At 35.1% G+C, this 21,002-nt stretch overlaps 1 protein-coding gene across 1 annotated transcript; it reads right to left on the reverse strand.

The window, feature by feature from the left end:
• Positions 1-8,333: 8,333 nt before the first annotated feature.
• Positions 8,334-9,263, reverse strand: LOC141511502 (olfactory receptor 2T29-like). Its single transcript, XM_074220656.1, has one exon. It carries the CDS (start codon positions 9,261-9,263, stop codon positions 8,334-8,336), a length of 930 nt encoding a protein of 309 aa, XP_074076757.1.
• Between the last annotated feature and the right edge of the window lie 11,739 nt (positions 9,264-21,002).

The following is a 21,002-nucleotide window of genomic DNA, read 5'->3' on the forward strand; positions in this document are numbered from 1 at the left end:
CACCCATTTTAAATCATTTATTCAAATGATTTGAATATCAAAATGCAGGATGATCACTAATTAATTTTTATATTTTACTTAGTATAATGGTGAGAACACTTTATGTAAAATGTGTATGCAATGAAGGACTCTTCTCTATATTTAGCATCTGTTTATCACTGTGTGACTTAATGGGAAGTGTAATGGACATCTCTAGTTTATACTTCCCCAATCCTTCTCCAAGTATTGACAGGGGAAGCAGGAGGCTGGAGACAGCACCTTACACACTCTGCTCTCCTCAGTGTGGGTACTGGCTACCAGTCTAGGGGGCATATAGTTTTCCAGTTTATATTAAACAACTAATTTCTCTTTGCTAATAGGGAAAGGAAGGCCCTAAACTTTAAGTCCAGGGTTTTACTACATACTATTTCTAAAACGAATACACATATAGAAGATAGCAAAAAAAATCCCATTTAGCTAAACTGACAGCAAAACAGAAATCAGAAAAGGTATGCATAGGAAAAAATATACCAGACAAGTCAGAGTGAAGAAATTCTCCCATTGGGAGAGTAGTAACTCAGTTCAAATAAGAGAGAAAGTCCAGGATCTCACCCAAGGGAAAAAACTCCCCAAGTCTCTAGTGCAGTTAGGAATTGAGACATGATGGAGAATGTCAACTCCTCCTATGTTTTCCCAAAGTCTATTCCTTGAGCAACTTGAATTAGGTTTGACTTCTCCCAGCTTCCTTCTGAAAATTAGAAGGCAGAAAAGCAGAGCCAAGATGGCCAAGTAGAGGCAGGGTCTTGCCTGAGATCTTCCCAACTGAAATTATTAAGTGATATTATTTGGCATATCTAGAAAAAGGAGGAAAAAATGAGTGAATGAGACCAGGTGACTCAATAGCTTATTCTTGTTCAAGATGGCAAAATTGTATTCTCTCTTTAAATGAGGAAGAAGGAAGCAAAGTAAGAAAATAAGCATTTATTGAATGCCTACTCTGATCCATGTACTTTGTAAAGCCAAGAGCATCAAAAATATTGTTTTACTTGATCTTCACAATAAGGGAGGTTTGACTATCTCCATTTTACACTTGAGGAATTTCTGGCACTAGAAGTAAAGTGACTTGTCCAGGGTTACATTGCCATGTAGTTTCTGAAGCTAAATTTGAATTCAGATCTCCTGACACCAGGTCCAGCTCTCTAAACTTTGTGCTACCTTATTGCTTTCTGAAGTGCACAAGGAAAATCCTAGATCCAATTCTGTTTTTTTTTTTAAGGAAGTCTCTATGCTCACTCTCCTCACGATGACTTGAATGAGCATGTTGCTTCCCAAAGGGCTGCTACTAATTTTTCTTCTCAGAATCTAGGAGCAATCCTGAAAGTATGAGGTTGTCTATATATATCAATAATGTACTCTCATTTGATATATTTCCTCACTATTCATGTGTTTAAATTTCCTAAATATAAATTAATTGATTAACATTCATTAGTTTTTTTTACAAAAGAATACTTACTATCCTCCCTGAACTGAGAAACATTAAGCATACAGAGACAGAAGAAATAGCAATTTCATGGATTTTCAGGTATGATGAAGATGGGATATAAGAAAGCTACTGACAGGAAGCAAATTATTAGTGATGCTGCTACTGTCCTTCCACAAGAAGGCCCACATCATTTCTTGTTCTTGAAAGTTACCAGTAAAGCACAATCTCTTTGAAACCTTCAGCATATACACTTAATTTTGATTCAGCAGCCAATTAAAAGTTCTTTCCTCACCTTACAATAAATAAATAGGAAGCAGTCATAGGACCCCTGCAACTGTTCTAAATCATACAGGTTGATGGCCCCTCCAGCACCCAGTTTTGGAAGCAGCCTCTGCAATGATTGTGAATATATTGTATATGAGCCTGTGCCCTCACTGGCTGATCTTAGCCAAAATAAATGAATCAAAACTCTAAATTTATCTTTCATTTAAGTTCTGTCTCAAGTCAACAGAAAGCCTGGTATAGTTCTACCTTGACTTGAAACCTGATCCTTTCTAAATCTCTGTGTTCTAAAACCAAAAACCACTCTTGCTGCCCCAGGTCTTATTTAAGGACATACACAAAGAAAAAAAAATGATAAAATAAGTTATGTCTTCTCTATAGTGAACTGGGTTTTTAAACTATTACTTAAAATGGAAAAAAGCAACTTTAAAGAACAGAAAACTGTCATGTGAGACAAAAAGGGAGCAGAAAGAGAGAAAGTGGTTTCATTGATTGCCTGGATTCTTTACTAGAGGAAAGATCACCAGTGAGTGGAAGCTCCTCTTGCTCTGTTCATATATAGCTACATATACAGTCTGTCCCTGGTGAGCCAAGACACCATCCTTTCTTTTCCTGCTCTCATCCAGTTCCTCTTTCCATGATGAATGCAGATGCTGCTCTATAATTGCTTCTACAACCAGTTTACCCTTTATCTCTCCTCGAAGACTAGAATCTCTTCCTGGACAGAAAGAAGACAATTCTACCCCCTTTGAACTATTCCTCAAAAGAACCCACTCAAGCCATTTTCATTTCATTTGTTTATTTTTGTATAAGATAATCTTAGAGAGGAAGAAGCTATGGTGCCCAGAAAAGACCTCTTACAGGAAATGTAGTGCTTGAGCTGAGTTCTTGTGTTTCAAAGCAACAGTAGCTGCAGGTATAATTTAGTTTCAGTTCAGATCAGAGAAGAAATGACCATGAATCTCAGATTATGAAAATTATTAAGTTTAATAAGTAGTAAAAACTATAAATTTCAGTGAAGGAAAAAGTCTTAGTAAAATGACAAGATACAATAATAGATTATCTCACCACAATGAGTTTTTCACTTGTCACAATCAGTGACACAATCAGTCATCACCTGTAAGAGATCAGCACCATCTGGAACCATATGGCTGGGTAACTCAAGGATCAGCCCTCCAGAGTTTTGCAGGAAAAATTCCTCTGGCATAGCAGGGGAGGCTCCTAAGAATAGCCCCTGGGCTTCCAGCTCAAACAAATTAGCCTGCAAATGAAGAAAGTTTGGTGCCAGGTAGTATGATATTCTTTGGGTGGTATTTTCAGGATCCCAGGAACTGGACATCCTGAAAATACCTCAAGGGAATATTTATTCTTAATACGAATGGGCAGTTCTCCCCAAGCCTAATCATTTCCCAACCTGCTTAAATATGCAGACTCAGGCTTTTCTTGTCAGTTTGAGATGAGATAATGTGCAACTTTTAGTGAGGACAATAAGATTTTTTAAAATACCCAATACAGTCCTCGATGAAAACATTCCAAATTTTTGAATTCCCAATTTAACAATCATTGGTGAGTGCATTCAAAATATCTTATACAGAAGAAAGCACAAAAGTTAGGGTGGATGTAAAAATCTATTTCTCATCATCATTTTAAAGAATTTCTTCAAATTCACCTTTATATAGATCATGCCTGAACTCTTAAAACTCCTCTTAAAGGGAGAAATCTCGATCTATTTTTTAATGCATTAAATTTCAGGAGTATGAATTTTCCACCATGATTATTATCAAGGTTACATTATATCTAATAATTTAATATAATCCTAAACAAAATATATTACTCAATGTATTACTGAAAAGCTCCCCTTTTCTATAACTCTAGTTCTTTAAAATGCCCTTTACTCTTTTCACTGAAGGTCTATTGACAATTATGAATGGACAACAACAAAAAAATTGTGTCAGAACTCACTCAGACACACCAATAGAAGCTTAATTCATTAGTTTTTGTTATTGTTCTTTTGTTTCAGTCATTACTGACTCTTTGTGATCCCATTTGGAGTTTTCTTATCAAAGATACAGAATTGCTTTGCCATTTCCTTCTCCATATCATTTTATAAATGAGGACATTGAGGTGAACAGAATGAAGTGACTTGCCTAGGGTCACACAGCTAGTAAGTGCCTGAAGTCACATTTGATTTCAAGTCTTCCTGATTCCAGGCTTAAATATTCTATGCATTAAGCCATTTAGCTGCCCTAATATAATAGTTTGCCAGTCTTTTTTGGAGCTAAGGCTAATTTTGCTTTTTTTTTTTTCTCTAGAAGTTAGTATATGAGAGGCTAGGCTATTGTCAAAACTTGTGGTTTCTCTAAGCAGTCTCTCCTTCCTCTTCCACTACTTACTATCCATTTTCCCATCTCCTCTCACAAACTCAGTGTCAGGAACTTGATTTTTAAATTTAAGTTTCATTGCACACAACTTCTAATTAACTAAATTAATCACAACACTGTCAAATATAATTAGCTTTTTAGTTATTTAATCTAATACTTTACATTTGCTACTTATCATTGCTATTTGTCCTTGGGGTTGTATAATTTAAATAAATATTATATTTCTTTCTGCAAGGGGCTAGCATTATCTAACCTAGGTATTCAGAGTATTTACACAGGCCTGTTCTCAGAATACTTTTGTTTTTTCAGTACCCTGAGGTTACTTAACCCAGGCACTAAGAGTAATTGCTCATGTCTGATATAAAATTTTCCTAGATTAGGTTTAAGACAATCAGCAATCCTCTGTCCTTTTGATGATAGTTTAGTGCCTGCCAGGACCCTCAGGGAGCCAGGTTCCAACTGGTTAAAATTGCTCAAATATTATTTCAATACAAAATTAATATATTTTTCATTTAAGGATGATGACCATCTAATAACCTTGACCTGTCATCTATTAGCATGTCTGAAAAATAAACATTAACAATTTTTATTCATATAGTCTGTGTAGTTTAAAGGCAAATCAAGAGTCAAGGAAGGTATTTTCATTACCAAACTCAGATTGCTTTTTACTCATGTAATAATCACCAGTTGCTATGAGTTCAAAAGGAAATTTTCAGAGACCAAAAATCAAAGCAGAGTCAAACACGTAACTTGTTTATTCAAGTGAAATTTATTGAAGGACAGGACACAACTGACATGATCTTAAAGTAATAGAGAAGGTAATTGTCTTTGAAGTCTCTCCTAGTCATTGATGAACCTTGATTTTTCATAAAGCTACTCCACTGCAGAAGCCAGAAAGACATGATCTTCTTGGAGAATTCTTTATAGTACTACATCTTCAATATGATGCATTAAGAAGGGAATTACTCTTATTTAGAGGAAGGTCTTGGTTCTGACATTACTTATCACAAATACCCTCCTTTACTGTGGAGCAGAAGATTCGGGACACACTCTGACTGACTTCATGCACAAATTCATAAATGGTCTTTTGAGAAGCTCAGCCTATATATTCACCATTGCACTCACAGAGTGGGGACTATTATATCACAAGGAAACTTGTACTAGGCAGTCTTAAATTATTATTTTAACTTAACTTACACAAAAATGCCCACTTTAAATACTAGATTTCTCCTGAGAATAATTACGAAATATATTACTGTTATCTTAGGTTGAAGGAGGAGAAAAAGACTATGTGTTAAGAATTGTCTCAGAATGGAAATTTGGGAAAAAATGAAATTTTATCCAACCAATTAAGGTTATAAATGATTAATTGCTAAACAATAATGAACAATGAAGTGATTAATTCAGCATACAAACAGAAAGAGTTATAGTCTACTATAAAATGTTTAATTTACTAAGGAGAATATTTAAAAAAAGCAGCCTGGGAGAACAGCAGCAGGCATCAAGTATTCATGACCCATAGTGTTTAGTTTCAGGGTTTTTAAAATTATTAATATACTATCTTGAGACACCAAATAAGGGTCCTGAAAATTGTGCACTCTGAACCATTTAGGTCCAGGGGAAATTAACCACAGGAAAAGTAAAAGTCAGCAAAACAACCAAGAATGAAAGCTAGCAAAGTATATCGCCCCATTCAAGAGCCAGTTAAGATAGAAAACCCCAATCAAGAAACTAAACTAGAGTGATGTGTAAATAAGAGAAAGCACCATTGTATCAAAATATATGTAAATCCAACTCTATAACACCTGCAAATAGAGATCAAAGGAAAAAATATTTTCCATAAGGATTACATGGAAACCTCGAGAAATTCTAGCAAGAGCTAGAAAATGAAATCAAAGTTCTTGGGGAAATAATTCAAAAGACAAAAAAGTAGTTTTAGGAGAGAAAGACAAATCTTACCTAAGAAATAAAATAAATTAAATAAACTTATTCAAACTTATTAAAATTAAATAACTTTATTAAAATAAAAACAAAATAAACAGAAATCAATTAACCCTTGGGATGGCATAAAATATGATAACAAAATCAAAAGATGCAAAAGGGAAAAAAGCATAAATTAACTGCTACTAAAAGAGTACCAACAAAAAAGATAATTTAAAAATCATTAAAATCCTAAAATTATTTTTAAAAAAATCTAGATACTTTATTTCATAAAGTTATAAATTAAATGGAACCAGCAAAGATGACACAATATCTGGTGGCTTTTACTAACAACTAGATAAGATTTTGGAATATGATAATCCAAATGATGAAATATATATATATATATATATATATATATATATATATATATATATGTATATATGCTTCCCCTAAAAAGCTGAGTGTAATCCTACACAAAGTATAGATCTACAATGGAACCAAGATCTTTCAAGTATTTATTCTGAAAATATTATTGTTAAATTGGATGAGAGTCAAGAAAAACTTAAAAATTGAGTGAATAGAATGAATTATATGATGATGTAGGAAACTGAGAAATAAAGTGGCCTTTCAGAATTTTAAAGTCTTCCGAAAAGGGAGTAAAATTAGAAGGGAGAAGGCATTTGTTTATTCTGAGGTTTTTAAGAGAGAGAAGAGAAAGAAAAAAGAGGGATATACTAGTGAAAGTTTTTACCTCATTTCAGGAATGAGGATCAAAAGGATAACACATAGGTACATGAAACTATTAAGAAAGCTTCATCAGAACAACGTTCACACAAGAGAACTGGTGAATATATTGGGTTTATTAGAAAGGGAAGATCAATGTGATGCTTATTAGCATGAATCTTTCCAGGATGACTTATATAAACTCTTATTCCAGTCACTCAATAAGTTCTTTTTAAAATTTAACCTAATTTCAAGATAATTGTGTTTAGAATTTTCTCAAATGCTTTGTAATCTCTTGGGAACTGATAACAATCCCATTTCCATGACATATCATGAAATACAAATGAGTCAATTGATATCTATTTTTGATAAATCCATGCTAATCTCATTATTTTTTAGGTATTTAATTACTATTTCTTTAATAACTCATTAGAAAAAAAAAATAAACCCAGTCTCAGAGATCTTCATTCATTTATCCAAGGTAACCTGGTTAGCAAGTTTTGAATAGAGAATCCAAATTCTTATAATCTAATTTAAATATCAATTATTTTTATATGAAAGTGGGAAAACATTAACTCAAAATGTTCCATAAAGATTCAAAGAGAGGAAAGCATTATATTTTTTTGATTAAAATGTTTTTTTTAATTAAGATATCTTAACAAAATAGCACACCTCTCTCATCCTGGGAGAGAGGGGCGGGGAAATTCCAAAATACAAGCTCGTTTATGCACTTTGTTCCTGCTCTCTCATGCCAATCATAGGCTGGGGTTACAAATCTAATTGATACATTGATTCCCATACATCCCCACCCCCCAGCCCTGTTCATTAACCTAATGAGCAAGAACAGTTAGATCTCCCTGAACATGTGCAAAGAAAGTCAAGACTCACCTTAGAAAGGTAGGGCTCATCCACCTAATCTTAAATTTTTTTTTTATCAGATTGAGGCTACCTGCCCATATAGGCAGAACCCAGTGTTTGTAATGTAAACTAACAATCCTCTCTTCACATTCTTGCAGACTGCCCACATTTTCCTCAAAATTTCCCCCTTTTCTTTTATAATAAGAATTTGAAGTCCATACCTTATTAGTGATTTCTTTCTTAAATTATAACCCTTGTTACTGACATAACTACTGATTTTCTTCTATCAAGATTTTTACTTCCGCATTATGAGAGACATGGACCCATCCTATTTTCTAGGTTGGTGCGAAGTATATGTCAGCTTTCTGATGTCTTTTGCTACTTGCCTACTGACATCTATCGTGAATGATTAAAATCAACAAATTTGTTTGCATGGCTTAGCCAGCCAGCAAGTCTAGGCCCTAACTGTCTAGTTGGCAATTTTTCCACTAAAGCTTAGAATCTAATCAGTATATAAACTGGGATTCCATAGCCCCAATGAAAGGACATTAGTTTGCCAGACAGGTTATGAAGTGAGATGCCCATTTATCAATGGCAACATGAATAAAATGTAATAATAATAGATAAAAGAAGCATTTGTGGTCTTTTAAAAAGTATTTGGAAGCTATATTGTACCATTGAAAATTAGTTTAAACTGGCTCTGACTATAACACTTTCTTCAAAGCTTCTGTGACATCTTTATTTCTGAGGCTGTAGATGAGAGGGTTCAGAACAGGTGTAACGATAGTGAAGAAGACGGACACTATCATATCATTTTCAACAGTATGATAAGAAGCAGGGAGCATATAGGTATAGACAGCAGCTCCATAGAAGAGAATAACAGCAGTTATGTGGGAGGAACATGTGACAAATGCTTTCCTGCAACCAGTGACTGAATTCATCCTATAGACTGTGAGGAGAATAAGGGAATAAGAACTTGTAATAACTGTCACAGGGATGAGGAGCATAAGAATACAACAGAGGTACATAACAGTCTCATAGAGTGAAGTGTCTGAGCAGGAGAGTTTCAACAAGGCAAGGACATCACAGAAGAAGTGTTCGATCTCTCGGGAGTTGCAAAATGGAAAATTCATGGTGATGGGAGTGATCAAGAAGCCATCAATGGAGCCCAAGAACCAACAAACAAGTCCAAGCAGTATGCAAACTCTAGGGTTCATGAGGATGGAGTAGCGGAGAGGGTGACAAATGGCCACATACCTATCATAGGACATGGCTGCCAAAAGAAAGCACTCAGCTCCTGCAAGTGTTACATAGAGAAACATCTGGGTCCCACAGCTTGGAACTGAAATATTATGAATCCCAATCACCTGATCCAATAACATCTTGGGCACAGTGACAGAAATATACATCATATCCATGAGGGAAAGCTGACTGATGAAAAAGTACATGGGAGTGTGGAGGTGGAGGTCACTATAGATTAAAAGGACCAGGGTGGCATTCCCAGTCAGAGCTACTATGAAAATGATGAATATCAGGGAATACAAGAGAGTACAGTATTTGCTTTGGCTAAAGAGCCCCAATAAGATGAAATCATTCCCCAAAGTTTGATTCTCCAACCACATTGTTTGCTTCATGTCATCTCACCTAGGGAAGATCAAAAACAACCAGAATAGCAAAGGACTTTATATTTTGTCCTTTATCCATAAATGATAGAACTTCTGATCACCTAGTAGTGAAGGAAATGTATCCACTATTCATTATTCTAACATGAGAGAAGATGTATTTTTGCTAACAGGAGAGATCATCATCAATCTATGATTAAAATGGTTTAACTTGAACCTAAAAATAGACCTATTTGGTTAGAAACTTTATCATCTTTGGTCATTTTTAAACCCTGAGATTCTGCCAGATTTTTCTCATATAAAAGTTTTCAAGAAGACCTCTGTGTAGGCTTGAGATAAACATCATAGAAAACATCATAGAAAGATCCATTTTCCTTTTATTTTGATTACATAAACATCTCCAACTAAAAATTTTGAAAATGGAGTTCTTTATACTTCTCTTTTCAAAACTTCCTGAACTCTTCATTCTGACTTTCCCCACATTTATTGCACAATGCCAAATCTGGTATTCTCCACTTTCATAGTATCTCTTATTTAGAACCATTCTCACTACTCACATATCCAACAACCTTGTTGAAGCCATTTTCATTTTCTTTTCCAGATATTTACCTGACCTACTCAATAGCTTCAAACTGGTCTTTTCTACCATAAACTTCTCCCTCAACCATCAAAGTGATTTTTCTAATACTTATTTCTGACTAAGTAACCCCCTACACAATAAACTCCAGTGTCTATAATCCAGTTCTTTTCTAACTTTCCAATTTATTGTACTTTACTTCTCTTAATCAAGTTGAATTGTCCTAGATTTTATTCTTCACACACAAAATTACATAACCCTCTTCAATGTCTACCCCCCATGGTTAAAATAATCTCTCTATTAGTATCCTACTTTATAGCTTCCTGCAAGACTCAACCTTCCACAGTTTCTCCCAGCTGCTATTGCCTTACTTTTGAGAGTCTACTATTCTTTTCTATTACTATATTTCCTGCTGTATATGCCTAGATACTTATGTATTATCTGCTTTACAATTTGAGCTTCGTGAGGACGGGAGGACGGTTTTTACCTCTCTTTGTTTCTAGCTTAGCGCAGTGAGTAAATAAATAAAAAATTTGATTGACTAAGTAAAATGTGTTAAATGCAGTCCCATGGTTGGCATAAGTGTCCTAGGAAGAGGGATACTAATATATACTAGAGTCTTATAAATGTCTGTTCATGTTGACAGTAATTCTTTACAGATCTGGAAAGTTAAAATCAAAATTTAGGATTTAAAAAAACCTCCATAATTATAGAGAAAAATCCACAGAAGAGAGGAAATAAACATTTATTAGACACTTGCTATGTATCAAGCACTCTGCTAAGCTCCTTATAAAAGCAGATAGTGGTTAAGTGTCTGTCTTTTTTATGTGTCTTCTCAACTCCTGGACAAGCACTCTTTTACTACATTGCCTAGAATATGGATACTTCTGAGTCCATTCTACTGAATTCTTCACTCTCCATGCATTTGCTTTTCCTGCAAATTTCCATTTGTTCATTATAGACCATGTACCAGCAATGTATCCTTCCCTATAGGTATTTAGTGCCAGAAGGGAACCTGTAAAACTATCCAGCTTAAATGCTTTATTTTAAAATTTTTAAATGGTTCAATAGAATTTTTGTTAATTTGTCCACAGTTATAGAGGGAATAGAGCAATTTATAATTCAAAGATAGTTTCTCTGGACTCTCTGCTTCAATATTTTTCCTATATTGCACCATAGTTCATACTTATGAAATCATTTGATTCCTCTGAACTCTAGCTATATTAATCTTTCCCTGATCTCATCAGTTAAAAGGGGATCATTTTCTTTCTAAAATACTGATATTTCTTTTAATTTGATGTATTTATTGCATTTTTCTATAGTTTTGTCTGTCCTAACTTCTCTATTTGAATTTAACATTCTTGGCCCAAGTTTTGGTAGGAAATGTTTTAATTGATTGTTTTAATTGAATAGAATTGGATCAGATCAAATTGAATTAAAGCAATTTTTGCCTCATACTGAATTTCTTTAAACTGATTAACATTATAATTTAGAGGTTCTCTCAAGAAAAGAAATGAACATAACTGTTTTGACTAATTCTCTGAAAATTGTGAGAAAGAATAAATATTCTAGAAAAATGGTTTCTAGAAGCAGTCAGATAGTAGAGGGTAAAGAGTACCAGTGTTGGAGTCAGGAAGACCTTTCTAATCTGACTTCACCTACTGGCTAGGAGACACTGTGCAAGTCTCTTAATTATGACTACATCCCCATCACCCCCCCCCAAACAAATAGATGATTTCTAAACTTCCTTAATTTCAAAGTGAGATAATTTATATGTTGAAATTATTTATTTCACAAAAGTTTCTAGCTTGCTACTTCTAAATGGAAGCCTACCATAAAAATCACTGCTCTCATGTTGATGAATATACAAATTATGAAATGTCTTAAGGGTAGAATGACTTGAATCCTCAAAAACTTTCAGTTATTTATATAAATTCATATATCTTTGAATGAATTTATAAAATATATTTGCCTATGATGTTTTACTCATAAACCTATATACTTCTCATGTACTATTTTCTTCATCTATGAATTTCATTAATTTTTAAAAATGATGATTGGCTTATATCAACTTTCAGAATCCTTTTTGTGCTAATATTTTATAATTTTATGTTTCTACTTCTAATTTCCTCAGAAATTGGAAAAGTGTCATGTCTAGAATCAGCATCTAGCTTTCCCTTTGCTCACTCAGATCCTAGCTTAGATATTTTTGATTAATATAATTCATGGAATTTGGCCATTTCTACATTTAGATGCATGAGATAATTAAGCTTTGTGTCACTTACCTCTGTTTCCTTCAATGGAAAAAAATGTAGCCCAAGTTTGGTTTTCTGTAATGAAAACTGGAGATGTTAACTGCTATTCCCAGAGACCAAATCAGGGATGGCTCTTTTCCAGTTCAAATGCAGAGAAAATTGTAACAAATCTCAGGAAAATGACCAAAGTGGACTGTGAAAACTAAAAATACATTTGGAAAGTGTGCTGTTTTCCTTATTAATGTGAAAACTGGGATTCCACAAAATCAAAGTAATTTTTAAAGGAATTAAGATTGATGCTAGAAGGATCAATAAGATAATACTTAGACTAATCCATTTTTTACCAAGTTAGATAAAAATCTGAGAGGTTAGTGAAAATGCCAAGTATCAGAGATGCTGTTGAGAAATAGAATATTTTATTAAAATCATTAGATAGAACTTTCCTATCCCAGCTCCATCTAAAAATTTGAATGAATGTTATAGTTAGGGTAGTGCATCAAGAAGTTATCCCTGAGTGGAGAGAGAAGAAATGGGTTTAAATCCAAAGAGTGAGGTCAGAATATTACATCACCCAAATTAATTAAGGAAAAATTAATTCTTCACATTAATTAGCTAAAAATTCTGGTAGCTAGATTGAATTAAAAGAACGCTATCTTGGGAACAAGAGGTATGGATAGGGGTTCATAGTGCTGATACAATCTGCCCACTTGGTTTGGAGAACTGTACTTTTCTTGGTCTTTTTATCTTGAAAATGAAAGACTAACTAAATGTCCCTTCCCATTTTGAAATTGTTTTCTTTAATTATAAGGAAATTTATGAGAATTTAAGGGGGAAAATGCTTCTGTGAGTATAACCAATATTGTAGACAAAAGGCAGGGACTTGCCTGAGCTCTCTCCCAAACTTCTCTAAAAACCATTAAATAATGACTTTAAACAATGTAGAGAGCAGCAGATGGAGATAACAAGTGAAAAAGATGGTGCAAAAAACTTTTCCAACCTAAGATGACTTAGAAGTTCAGCAGTCAAATCTGTTGCACCAGGGTGAGAGAGGAGCACAGTCCAGAGCAAGGGAGGCTAACAGAACCTTGGTCCTAGCATAACTAAAGCATACATTGGGATTCAGCGAATCAGCAGCAGCTTCTCAAACTCTTAGCCCCCAGATGGTAAGGGTGGTGAACAATTGATCAGAAGTAGATTAGTGGGATCTCTTTGCTAGTACTGAGGCAGTAGCAATTCTTTCACTTTACCTATCCTGAGATCCAAGTAGCAAGCCTTGGTGGTAGTTTTGGGGGTAAAGAAGACCAGCAGCATACGAAAGCTTGTAACTGCAGTAGAGTGGGGACCACTAGTACAATTCTCAGGAAGAAAAGAATACTTGTAGCCATTTATAGCCTAGAACACCAGGAGATCAATAAACAAAAATTCTTGGTTCATACAAACTTGGAAGAACTGGAAACATACAGTCCCTTTGCAACATCTCTGGAAACAACTTCACAAAACCACAGAAGGTTCAGACAGTGCATCCTCCACCAAGGCAGCAAAGCCCTACTTAGTGATTACAAGTCAAGTAATAGGTTGGGAAAATGTGCAAACAACAGAAAAAAATCTGACCTTTTAAAAAATTTGCTTTTTGTTCTCATCCTTCTTTCACAACATTACTAATATGGAAATATGCTTAACTTCATTGTACAAGTATAAGTTATATCAATTACTTGCTGTCAAAGGGAGGGAGGAGCAAAAGGAGGGAGGAAAATGTGAAACTCAAAATCTTACAAAAATGAATATTGAAAACTATTTTTACATGTAATTGAAAATAATAAAAAAATGAAAATATAAAAATAGATCAAAATGAGAAAACTGAGAATCAGAAAAAAAATAAAGAATGAGACAAAGGGCTAACCACTACGTGCAAAAAAAAAATCTGACAATAGAAAGTTATTATGGTTACTTGAAAGACTGAAGCACACTCAGAAGAAGATAGCAAAGTCAAAGCTTCTACATCTAAAACTTCTGAGAAAATTATCAATTGGTTTTGGGTCACAGAAGAGCTCAATAAGTATTTTGAAAAATCAAGAAAGAGAGGTAGAGGAAAAATTGTCATGAGAAATCAGAGTGATACAAAAAAATCATGAAAAACAAATCTATAGCTTGGTAAAGGAGACATAAAAATACTGAAGAAATAACACCTTAAAACAGACTAGACCTATTGGTAAAAAGAGGTACAACAAGTAAATGAGGATAAGAATGCTTTAGAAAGCACAATTGACCAATTGGAAATTATAGAAAAATTCACTGAAGGAAAAAAAAAACTTCCCTAAAAAGTAGAATTGGTCAAAGAGAAAAGGAGGCACAAAAATTCACTGTAGAAAAAACTTTATTCAAAACTAGAATTGAACAAATGGAAGCTAATGACTTCATGAGAAAATCAAGAAACAATCAAACAAAACCAAAAGAATGAAGAAATAGAAGACAATGTGTAATATATCTTTGTAAAAAAAAACAATTAAATTTGTAAATAGATCTATGAGAGATAATTTAAATTTTTTTACACAACCTGAAAGCTGTGATTTAAAAAAAGAGCCTAAACATCATCTTTTATGAAATTTTAAAGGATAGCCACCCATAATTCTAGAACCAGAGGGGAAAATAGAAATTGAAAGAATTGAAAGAATTTCTCAAAAATGAAAACTCCCAGGAATATTACAGCAAAGCTCTAATGAGGTTAAGCAGAATATATTGCAAGCAGCCAGAAAGAAACAATTCAAGTATCATGTTTTGTTTTTTTTTCCCTTAGTTCTCAAAGAAGACCATGACATGCCAGGGCAAGCACATGGACTGGATTTGAGTGAGGGGCTGTTGTGCTAAGTCACAAGTCTCACTTTCTCCTCCAGAGCCATCTAGATCCAGTGGTCAGATATGAATAAGGATGGCTAGAGATGGCCCTGCATGTGGGGCAAACAGGATTAAGTGACTTGATCAAGATCATACAGTTAGGAATTGTCTGAGACTGAATTCAAGCTTCCATCCTCCTGACTCTAAGGTCAGTCTTCCATCCACTGCAACACCAAGCAATCCTCTCATATAGTGCCACAGTCAGGATTACACAAGACTTAGTAGTTTCTTTACTAAAGTGTCAGAGGGCAAAAGAGCTAACATTACAACCAAGATTCACCTACCTAACAAAATAGAACAATATTCATTGGAGGAAAAATGAATATTCAATGAAATAGAAGACTTTCAAACATTCTTGTTGAAAAGATCAGAGTTGGGAGCGGCCAAGATGGCGGAGAGAAGACAGGCACAGTTCTAAAGTCTCCTGATCTCTTCCCCAACTATTACATGAAACAAACCTCTTAAAAGAACTCTGAACCAGGAAACCCAGAAAGAAAAGCCAGGAGAGGAAAATCTACCTCAGGATTTGTCTCCCACAGCAGCCTTGGCTGAGTACCGGCAGGTGAGTCTGAGCTCCCAGGGAAGATCAGCCAGACCAATAGCTGAATCGGAACCAGGAGTCTGAGGGCCCGAGAGCCGGACCTGCTGGATCAGCGGTGGGGCTGGACAAAGGGGGCTTGGGTCCGTGGGAAAGCAGAGGTACTGGTGTTGGTGCTGTCCCCCTGGAGCTTGGGGAAGGGGCTGCGGGGAGAGGTCTGGTGCAGGAGAGTGGTGGACACCATCCCTGGGCTCCTCAGGTCTGAGAAACTCTGAGCCCACTCCTCCATTGCACTGAGGCCTCCTCCAAAACAAATGCAAATTACTTCTGCCTCAGGCACAGGTGTATGAGCAAAAGAACCAGCCCAGCTGAGGAATCACCTCAGGGGGGGTAAAGCCCACCATTGATTGAAAACAAAAGAATTCAATAGCTCCAATTCCCTCCCTCAAGCAAAGGGAGAAGGCCTCACAACCAAGGTCACAGACACCCCAGAGAGGGCAACCACCACCTCCTACTGGCCAGCCAGAGAAACTGCACTCAGTAAAGACTTTAGAGATCCCAAGCCCAGGTGAACGAGCCCCCCCCCCCCCCCCAACTGAAGGTCTTAGCATAATGAAGAAGGGTCAGGGGAAAGGTGGATCCATACAAAAATACCTGGAAGGGAAAGACCCCAACCCAGAGAGACCTGGAACATCTGAGGAGAATACAATCTGGTCTCCAGCACAGAAAGACTTCCTTGAAGAAATAAGGAAGGAGTTTAAAAATCAAATGGAAAATTTGGGGAGACAATACCTTGCAACAAGAAAACAAAACCTTAGTACAATTGGACAAACACAAAAGGAGAATAAATCTCTCAGATCATCAATTGGACAATTACAAAATGAGAATAATTCTCTCAGATCCTCAAATGAGCAAATACAAAAAAGAAATTAATTCTCTCAAAACCTCAATTGGTCAAATGGAAAGCTCTTTCAAAAGTAGAATTGACCAATTGGAAAAGGTTAATGAAGAAAACTCCTCCCCCTCCAAAATAATGGAGTCTACAGAAACTAATCACTCCACAAGACAGCAAGAGTCAGTTAAACAAAATCAAAAAATAGAAAAAATAGAAGCAAATGTGAAATACCTCATCAACAAAACCACTGACCTCGAGAATAGATCAAGGAGGGGAAACCTGAAAATTATAGGACTTGCTGAAAACATTGAAGAGAAAAAAAAAGCCTGGACTTAATATTACAGGATCTAGTGATGGAAAACTGCCCTGACATCATGGAATCGGAGGGCAAAGTAGTTATTGAAAGAGTACATTGATCCGCACCAGAAAAAGATCCTAAAAGGAAAACACCAAGGAATGTTGTGGCCAAACTCCAGAACTATCAGATAAAAGAGAAAATCCTGCAAGCAGCCAGAAAGAAACAATTTAAATATCAAGGAGCCACAGTAAGGATCACGCAGGACCTGGCTGCATCAACTTTAAGGGATCGAAGGGCCTAGAACGAGATATTTCGCAGAGCACAGGAGCTTGGAATGCAGCCAAGAATCTACTTTCCTGCAAAGCTGAGCCTTCTCTTCCAGGGAAAAAGATGGACATTTAACAAAATGGAAGAATTCCAAAAATTTCTGATGAAAAGACCAGAGCTAAACAGAAACTTTGGATATCAAACAGGAGGTTCAAGAGACACATGAAAAGGTAAAAAAAAGGGGGGGCATGGTAAAAGGAAAAAAATGCAATCCAGCAAGTTTAAACTGGCTATATCCCAGTATGGGGGGGGGGTAGAGACTCTCATAAATCCTGAGAAATGTAACTCTAACAGAGAGGATATACCTAGTCAGAAATGATGGACATCCATGACCTATCCATGAGACTGATATCTAATGGGATATAACTGGCTTTAACTCCACTGGGGAGAAAGACTCTAATAACTCTCAGGAATCTGGACTCTATTCAACAGAATATACTGAACTAGAAGGGACAGACACTAAGAATTTTCTATGACTTAGATAGAATGATATAAAAAAAATACACTACCTCCCTAAAAAGGGGGACAGGAAAGAGACAGGAGGAGGAAGGGGATTGAATGGGACAAATCTCATTACACTAAGAGGTACAAAAGCCTATGGTAATAGAGGGGAAGAAGGGAGTAGAGGAGAAACACCTGAATCTTCTTCTCATCAGACTGGGCTTAAAGTCAACCTACACATACTCAGTTAACATATAAAACATCTAACCTTTCAAGAAGTAAAAGGGGAAAAGGGGGGGGATAGAGAAAGGGAAGGGGAGTGGAGGAAATAAGGGGAAATAACAAAAGGAAGGGAAGGGAACAGGGAAAGGGGAAAGAAAGGGGAGGGAGTGATACAGGAGGGCAAACACACTGAAGGGGGTGGTATTCAAAAAAAATACTGGGGAATATGGATAAAAGGGGGGGAAAGGGGGAAAAATACAAACAGAGGGAAGATAGCACAGAGGGCAATAAAGAATTAGTAATCATAACCTTGAATGTGAATGGGATGAACTCTCCCTTAAAATGTAAGCAAATAGCAGAGTGGATTAAAAACCAGAATCCTACAATATGCTGCTTACAAGAAACTCCTTTGAAGCAGAGAGATACATATAGAGTAAAGGTAAAAGGTTGGAGCAAAATATATTTTGCTTCAGCTGAAGTAAAAGAAAGCAGAGGTAGCAATCCTTATCTCAGACAAAGCAGCAGCAAAAATAGATAGCATTAAAAGAGATAAGGAAGGAAACTTTATCCTCCTAAAAGGTACCATAGACAATAAAGTCATTTCAATATTGAATATATATGCACCCAGTGGGACAGCACCCAAATTCTTAGAGGAGAAGCTGAAAGAATTACAGGAAGACATAGACAGCAAAACTCTATTAGTAGGAGACCTCAACCTCTCACTATCAGATCTAGATAAATCAAATGATAAAACAAAGAAGAAAGAAATTAGGGAGGTAAATAGATTGTTAGAAAAATTAGATATGGTAGACTTATGGAGGAAACTGAATGGGGCTAGGAAGGAATACACCTTTTCTCTGCAGTAGATGGAACTTATACAAAAATTGACCATGTACTAGGACATAAAAACCTAATGATCAACTGCAGAAAGGCAGAAATAGTGAATACATCTTTCTCAGATCACAATGCAATAAAAGTCATATGCAATACTGGGCGAAGGAGCTATAGACCCAGAACTAATTGGAAACTGAATAACCTCATCTTAAAAAATGAGTGGACCAAAAAACAAATTATAGAAAGAATTAACCATTTTATCCTAGATAATGATAATAATCAAACAACATACCAAAACGTATGGGATTCATTCAAAGCAACTCTCAGGGGATATATTATAGCTCTAAATGCTTACATGAATAAATTGGAGAAAAAGGAAATCAAGGAACTAAACATGCAACTATAAAAATTAGAGAAAGAACAAATCAAAAATCTCCAATCAAATACCAAATTAGAAATTTTAAAAATCAAAGGAGAAATTAATAAAATTGAAAGCAAAAAAACCTATTGAATTAATAAATAAAACCAAAAGTTGGTATTATGAAAAAACAATAAAATTGATAAACCTCTGGTCAATTTGATTAAAAAAAAGAAAGAAGAAAACCAAATTGATAGTATTATAAATGAAAAAGGTGAACTCACCATCAATGAGGAGGAAATTAAAGTAATAATTCAAAATTATTTTGCCCAACTTTATGCCAATAAATTTGATAATCTAAGTGAAATGGATGAATATTTACAAAAATATAAGTTGCCAAGATTAAATGAAGAAGAGATTAAATACCTGAACAACCCTATCTCAGAAAGACGAAATTCAACAATCCATTAGTGAACTCCCTAAAAAAAATCTCCAGGGCCTGATGGATTCACAAGTGAATTCTACCAAACATTTAAGGAACAATTGTTTCCAATCCTATATAAACTCTTTGGAAAAATAGGGAAAGATGGAACTCTGCCTAACTCTTTCTATGAAACCAATATGGTATTGCTACCTATACCAGGAAGAGTTAAAACAGAAAAAGAAAATTATAGACCTGTTTCCCTGATGAATATAGATGCAAAAATCCTAAATAAAATCCTAGCAGAACGACTACAACAAGTCATCACTAAGATAATATATTATGATCAAGTAGGATTTATTCCAGGAATGCAGGGTTGGTTCAATATTAGGAAAACTGTTAGTATACTCAATTATATCAATAACAAACCTATCAGAAACCATATGATCATATCAAAAGATGCTGAAAAAGCTTTTGACAAAATATAGCATCTATTCCTAATAAAAACACTAGAGAGTGTAGGAATAAATGGACTGTTCCTTAAAATAATTTGCAGTATCTATCTGAAACCATCAACAAGCATTATATTCAATGGGGAGAGGCTAGAGGCATTCCCAATAAGATCAGGGGTTAAACAAGTGTGCCCATTATCACCACTACTATTCAATATTGTATTAGAAATACTAGCATCAGCAATTAGAGAAGAAAAAGAAATTAAAGGAATTAGAATTGGGAAGGAAGAGCAAAACTCTCACTATTTGCAGATGTCATGATGGTCTACCTAGAGAATCCCAAGAAATCATCTAAAAAACTACTGGAAACAATTAGCAATTTTAGCAAAGTTGAAGGTTATAAAATAAACCCCCATAAATCCTCAACTTTCCTATATATGACTAGCAAGAAACAGCAGGAAGAACTAGAAAGAGAAATTCCATTCAAAGTAACCTCAGACAGTGTAAAATACTTGGGAGTCTATTTGCCAAGATAGACTCAGAATCTTTTTGAAAACAATTATAAAACATTTCTCACACAAATTGAATCAGATTTAAATAACTGGGCAAATATCAACTGCTCATGGATAGGTAGAGCTAATATAATAAAAATGACAATTCCACCAAAACTAAACTGTCTGTTTAGTGCCCTACTAATCAAAATTCCAAAAAATTACTTTAATGAGCTAGAAAAAATTGTAAGTAAATTCATATGGAGAAATAAAAAGTCAAGAATTGCCAGGAGCTTCATGAAAAAACATGCAAACGAAGGTGGCTTAGCACTACCCAATCTAAAATTATATTATAAAGCATCAGTCATCAAAACTGTTTGGTTTTGGCTAAGAAATAGAGTGGTGGATGAGTGGAATAGACTAGGTATAAAAGCAGGATAGGATTATAGTAATCTGCTGTTTGATAAACCGAAAGAGTCAGGCCACAGGGATAAAACCTCCCTCTTTGATAAACCTGCTGGGATAATTGGAAGTTAGTATGGAAGAAACTTAGATTAGACCAACACCTCACACCCTTTACCAAGATAAGATCCAAATGGTTACAGGACATAGACATAAAAAACAATACTATAAGCAAATTAGAAGATCAAGGACTAGTCTACCTGTCAGATCTATGGAAAGGGGAACAGTTTATGACTAAGGAAGAGTTGGAGAACATCACTAAAAACCAATTAGATGATTTCAATTGCA

This window comes from Macrotis lagotis, chromosome 2, assembly GCF_037893015.1.
Source record: "Macrotis lagotis isolate mMagLag1 chromosome 2, bilby.v1.9.chrom.fasta, whole genome shotgun sequence".
NCBI lineage: Eukaryota > Metazoa > Chordata > Mammalia > Peramelemorphia > Peramelidae > Macrotis > Macrotis lagotis.